The sequence below is a fragment of the Elaeis guineensis genome, chromosome 14 (assembly GCF_000442705.2).
Source record: "Elaeis guineensis isolate ETL-2024a chromosome 14, EG11, whole genome shotgun sequence".
NCBI classification, from domain to species: Eukaryota; Viridiplantae; Streptophyta; class Magnoliopsida; order Arecales; family Arecaceae; genus Elaeis; species Elaeis guineensis.
The window spans coordinates 38,140,618-38,146,617 of record NC_026006.2 but is presented as its reverse complement, the minus strand read 5'-3'; the positions used below and the strand labels follow the sequence as shown (position 1 = coordinate 38,146,617).

The window sequence follows — 6,000 nt, the reverse complement described above, 5'->3', positions numbered from 1 at the left end:
CCAATATTTTAAATTATTTTTTATTTAAAAATACATAATTTTGAACTACAATAATTTTTAAATATTATATATATAAATTTAATTTTAATATATAAAAATATATAAAATAAACTCAGAGATAAAAGAAAACTTACTGTTGATTAGATTCAAAATTCTATAATCTTTTTAGTCCATTCTCTAGATCCGGTGTCCGATATTCTCATAGTGTTGAAGGCTCTGATAACAAATTTTATTTAACTTCAATTTCAAAAAAATTAAAATAATAAAAAAGATTTTTCAATCTGATCTGGTCTAGATCTAGATTTAGATTAATTTATAAATTAGATCTATGCAATTTGGGTTGACCCAGACTCGATTGAATTTGAATCCAATCAAATAGACTAGGTTCATCCATATTAAACCCATCTCTCTCTCTCTCTCTCTCTCTTTTAACCGATCACAAGACCCCTTGGGGTTTTATGAGATCGATTGGTGGTGGAGATTTCGATGATGAAGCAGCCAGACCGATTGAGGATGGTGGCATGATGATAGCTAGAGATGGCAGTCGGCAGACGATGATCGGAGACTCGATTGAAAAGAAGAAAAGGGTACTATCCTAGGGCTGAAAAGAAAAAGAGGGAAGAGGGGTTTATCGTAGATGGCAACGACGGCAGTGACAGCAGCTGGCTGTGGAAATCAACAATCCTCACACCAAAAATCTCTCGGAACAGGCATGCTAAGGCTTTATAGGAGAAAGATTAGGGTTTTAGAGAGGTGGTGGTGCTCGGCACGCTCACACGATAACCATCGGGGATGGGGAAGGAGGAGGAGGATGATGGGAATTGGTGAGGGATTAAGTTGAGAGGTGGAGGGATTTTTATAAAAGAAAGGATCGATTCCTCCTTGGATAAGATCGAATTTTGCCGACATGACCTATCCAACCCCTCCCCCACCGCAGATCAACTGATTTTTTTGTGTTTGATTCCGGTGAAGTCGGCAAAGGATGCCAACTTCAAGGTGAACTGGGTTCAAGGGACCGGCTCTCACATTTATTCTAGGCACAACCTAAACCATCCATTCAGAAATAAACCACTCACCTGGGACGAAGTCCCCTCATCTTGGAAAGATTCTCCAACTTGACCATATGGACTTAACAGGCAAAAAATAAATGTCATTGATTATAAAAGAAATATCCAAATACTATAGGTTCTCGAACCATTAATCCTTCAACAAGAATGATATTCGATCGACACCCGTCATTTAGCCAACTAGCTTAATGGTGCATTTTCTCAACAAGACAGCAAAGAGTGGGTGAAGCAGGAATTCACAATCATGCTGCCTCCCCAGGATGGCCAGACCGAGTATTCAGCAAGGGCTGAAGAGCTTTGACAACAATGCTCATATTTGGTCGAAAATCACCTTCATATTGCACGCACAAGGCAGCCACTGCAGCAAACTGTTTCGAACATACAAAGACATAAGAAGGTCAAAACAAGAGGACATTATCGAAAATTACGATATCAACACAAGTAATTAATATACAAACACAATATATACAGATGGAACAATTGGTTTTCATGAAAAACTATACACATACTGCGATCATCATAGAGATCACCAGAGCAATCATATATCAAGCTCTCAATGATATGACTCAACTTGAGATGGCCCACATTAAAAGGAAATAGTTCATTAATTGACACACCATCTGAACAAAATAGTATGACGCACGAAAATACGAGGGTTTGGAAACTTGAAATGAACTTTGGCATAGTTAGATGTGCTCACGGGAGTAAAATTTCTATGCTGAGGTGCTAGAGCATTCATCCTTCGTCATATAGAAAGATTCATGTTAAACATACCAGGGTGGTCGACAATTGGATATCACTTTTGGAACCAAAAAAAAAAGTTTAGAATATGAAAAGGAACTCTGGCAAAAAAATTTCAATAGATAGTACTAAGAACTCCCCGTATGCACCATCATCCAGCCCATCCCGACACTTTGGATATGGGATGTGCTAAGACATCCCGATTGGGAGCTGAAAGAATGGCAGGACGATCCCATCCTGACACATGGGATAATTTCCTATCCCGGTGTCCTGCGAGACGTCCTATCGGGATTTGAATCTCTGCTAAAAACTACACAAAAAAGAGCTGAGACAAACTTTGCATATAAAAACTAGAGTAAGCTCCACAATGATTACCTTTGCAACTGCTTTGGGAGGATACTCTCCATTTAGTCTTGTGTCCACACATTGCCTTACCTTGTCTTCACTAAGCCTTGGTGTTGCCTGCACAATGTGTCAATTAGTCCTATAGGGCACAAAAAATTACCACAATGAAGCTGCACTTCCAAGAGCAATGTAATGCCTTTCAAAATATTTCTTAAACAAACATTAAAGGAAGATTTTACTAAAAAGCCAAAAGAAAGAATTGTTTACCCATGTCACAAGGCTCTGCTGGCCCCGTGGTAATGTATGATCTACAGGTTTGCGGCCTGTCAAGAGCTCCAAAAGAATAACACCAAAGCTGTACACGTCACTCTTAGAGCTAAGCTGTCCAGTCATCGCATATCTGCCAGCTTGAGTTAAACACCTCGCATTAAAGCTACTTTAATTGCAGGGATCCAAATGAACTAATTTCTAAGGTTAAATTACTCTAGAATAAACACACAAATCTCAATCTGTGAGCTATACTAATGAAAGCATAGATTATTCAATAAAGACAAACATTTTCAATCTTGACAGAACTTACTCTGGTGCATGATAACCAAAGGTACCAAGAACTCGAGTAGAGTGAAGTCGAGCTGCCATGTCAGGGGCCTGATTTGATAGGTCAAAGTCTGCTATCTTTGCAACATCGTCATCGAAAAGTAGAACATTGCTGGACTTGATGTCTCGATGAATAACATGAGGCTGTGCTTTCTCATGTAGGTATTCAAGTCCTTTTGCTGCGCCTACAGCAATCTTAACTCGTTGCGTCCATGACAAAACAGGACCTGGCTGTGCTCCTTTGACACCTTTTCTCCCTGTATCAGATAATTACATGTTAAATTACCTGTACTTAAATAGTGAAAACCATCAAAATGATTGATAGGCCTCATCCCAACTATTTGGAGATAGTGTTGTAGGTTCTTGTTCGGTAGTTGATTTACATCCTCTAACATAGGGCAAACTTCATGCAACTTAAACAACAGTTTGATGTAGATGAATGAAATTTATTGTTTGCTGCACAGAATTTTCAGAGGTGTATCAATAGACAAGCACCGAAGATATCTACAAAGAATCTTAATGCACATGACACCGTCTCTGCAAAAGGAAGAACAACTACCCCAGCAAAGCTGGAGTAGCAAGAATGGAAGAAGAATGAAAATATAATGAACAATTTACAAAGAGAATGAGAAGCAAAACTGTGATCTAATTCAACTTCAAAGAGCTTTGCAATAATTGAGATTTCACATCCACATTCACCCACAGCTAAATAGAAAGCAGATTTTACATTTAAGAAAAGAGATGGGAAAAGAAACATCGACATGATTTGATTCTGCCATTGGTTAGGATTTGATGACGTCTTTGATTGATTCTGACATTGGTTTTTCTCCACTTGATATTTGATTTCCAATTTTAGCTTAGATCGACGCCTTATGTCATCAACCTTCAGGATTTAGTTTCCAATGTAAACTAGCCAACTAACTGTCAACTTAGCTCTGGACCCCTTCACTCGCTCTGCCAGCCTTTGATGCATTCTATATCAAGTACATGTCAGCTAGGTCCAGGGACATGCATCAAGTCGTATATTTATCACACAAATAAGACATCATATTGTTTATGTCAACCAACCACTAGACCTAAAAAGCTTAAGCTGATATCGAAAGGGCCAACATTATAAATCAGGCTTGACAGTATACAAGGATGATTTACAGAATTGATGCTTGTGAAGCTATGGTAGATCATGGTGGGCACATAAGACTGATAAAAAGAATGCTGCAAGTTAGAACATCGTATGTCAGGAGGAACATCATATGCTCATTACATAGTGATTTTCCATATTAACAAATTTCCAACTTGGACTTATCAAGGGTAAGTTAACATTTTTCCTGAAGTTAACTAGCTTTTGACAATAACCAGGCCGCACTCTCCAATGTTTAGAATTTGAAGCCTACCATATGATCCCAAGAACTAATGAAACTAATAAAAGCTTATAATTTCACCGTGCCTTTTGAAGTGTCAAATGTGATGGAAGCACTGAAAAGTGATGATGCACAGATCAAGTCCCAGGATGGTTACTAAAACTAATCAAATTCTTTTGAATTGAATCAGCCTGTACTTGTTTCCATGACATGCATTTGGAAATGCCTGACATGACAATCTATTGCATCACATTCTTAGGTTGTAATCTTTTATTTTCTGAAGCCAAATTTCTTTTTACTTGCACCTTTTGTGTCTAGAACTATTATCTCACGGTCCTGAGTGAAAATCCGTTTTGGGGCCAAAGAAGTAGTTAAAAACTATGGCTGTAATTCAGTGACGGTTTTCTTCCAACTTCTAGAAAGGTATCATCCTTTCATAGAAATATCAGGTTTTGATGACCTTAAACTCATTGAAGAGGACTTCTTGAGATCTGCAATTGATATCCCATGGCTCTTAATGCAGATGTCTTAGCCAATCAAGAATTTGATCCAATGGACTAGGCCCGAAGGGGTCGAAAAACAAGCTGATTGTATCTGATCCTGTCGATTTTGACACTGTTGTACTAGAAGGGGCGTAACTCCCTCATTTGGTATTAGAATTGCTATTATGACCTCAATTCGAAAAGCTCTTTTCATGCCCCATGAGTCAGACTGCTTCGCCATCATATTCAATTTTGAGGCTAAATTTTATTGTTCGACAGGTTAACGGGAGTCCGAAAGAATCCTAGATGAATTGAAAGTCTTAATCATTGTCTTACTCTCTTTCTTATTTTATTTCAGATTTCTTTTGCTGTTAGGTTAGGACTTTTTTCCGATAAATACAGCCCTTTTGGCCAACATTATAATCAGTTTATTTCATGATATTGAATCAAAAACTCCAGAAGAGAGTTTCTTCTTTCTTTTGCTGATTTCTTGTTTTGTGCATCTTCTTCCTCTTTTCCATCAAAACGTGGCCAAGGCTGCGTCAACTCTTAACAAATTCTCAATGTTTTCTAGGTCAAGAAGAGACCATAGGCTATAGTTGTAATTTAGTAAAAAAAATTTTCTGACTTTTGGGATTCAAGTTAATATTAGGAGCCTTCAGAAAGAGTTTAACATGGTCGGGATTTCTTCAATTAGATTCAAAGGCCATGATTGCTTCTGGAAAGAAGTTCTATTCCATGCTTATACCCGCTATTATATCTATTCCTAACTAGTACCTCACGACTCCAAGTTGGTTGTGATAAAAATCAAAAATTTTGAGCTGGCTGCATTTTGATTTATAATAGATTGCATCCTAATGTCAATTTGAAAAAAGCAAGGCGAAATTGCTGCATAGATTAGAATATCTTTCTAAGTTATCTTCCCAAATGTGGAAGATTCTAAAACTACACATACTCAAAAGCTATAAGAAACTGTAAGCATCTTTTGAACTGCCAGTGGAACAACTATTCTGCATAGTCAGAGAACAAATAGCACGGAATCAGAAAACAAACTACAACATGTAAAACCATGTCGTCCTATGACTTAGCATAGGAGTTTTTCATACACAAACTAATGTTGGTTATTGAATTGGTGTGCGCGGATGTGCAGGGGAGGAGGGATTGTGGTGAAAGCATTGCTTCAGGGATGAAAAAAAGGGGGCAAAATAGGGCAGTGAAAGCTATGTTGACAGGAGCATCTTGACCTGTCATGGTTGTTGGACAAGTATTTTCATGTCCAAGTGTGGCTAAGATGAATTTGATATAACAACTCGCAGCAAAAAATTCCCATCACTAAGTCACTAGCATTTGATTAATGGACGGACTATAGAAGAAACAATAATTGTTGGAGATCAGCATAGCTACTATATT

The 6,000-nt window shown here is 37.9% G+C and overlaps 1 protein-coding gene across 4 annotated transcripts in view; it reads right to left on the bottom strand.

Moving 5' to 3' along the window:
- Positions 1 to 1,129: 1,129 nt before the first annotated feature.
- Positions 1,130 to 6,000, bottom strand: part of LOC105034436 (pto-interacting protein 1) — a 28,832-nt gene continuing 23,961 nt past the window's right edge. For all 4 annotated transcript variants that reach the window (XM_010909604.4, XM_010909607.4, XM_010909605.4 and 1 more), the window contains 4 exon segments: positions 2,734 to 3,007; positions 2,421 to 2,553; positions 2,184 to 2,270; positions 1,130 to 1,435 (listed from right to left, as the gene is read on the bottom strand). In XM_010909604.4, the coding sequence (XP_010907906.1) occupies positions 1,310 to 1,435; positions 2,184 to 2,270; positions 2,421 to 2,553; positions 2,734 to 3,007 (620 nt within the window). In that variant the 3' untranslated portion in view covers positions 1,130 to 1,309.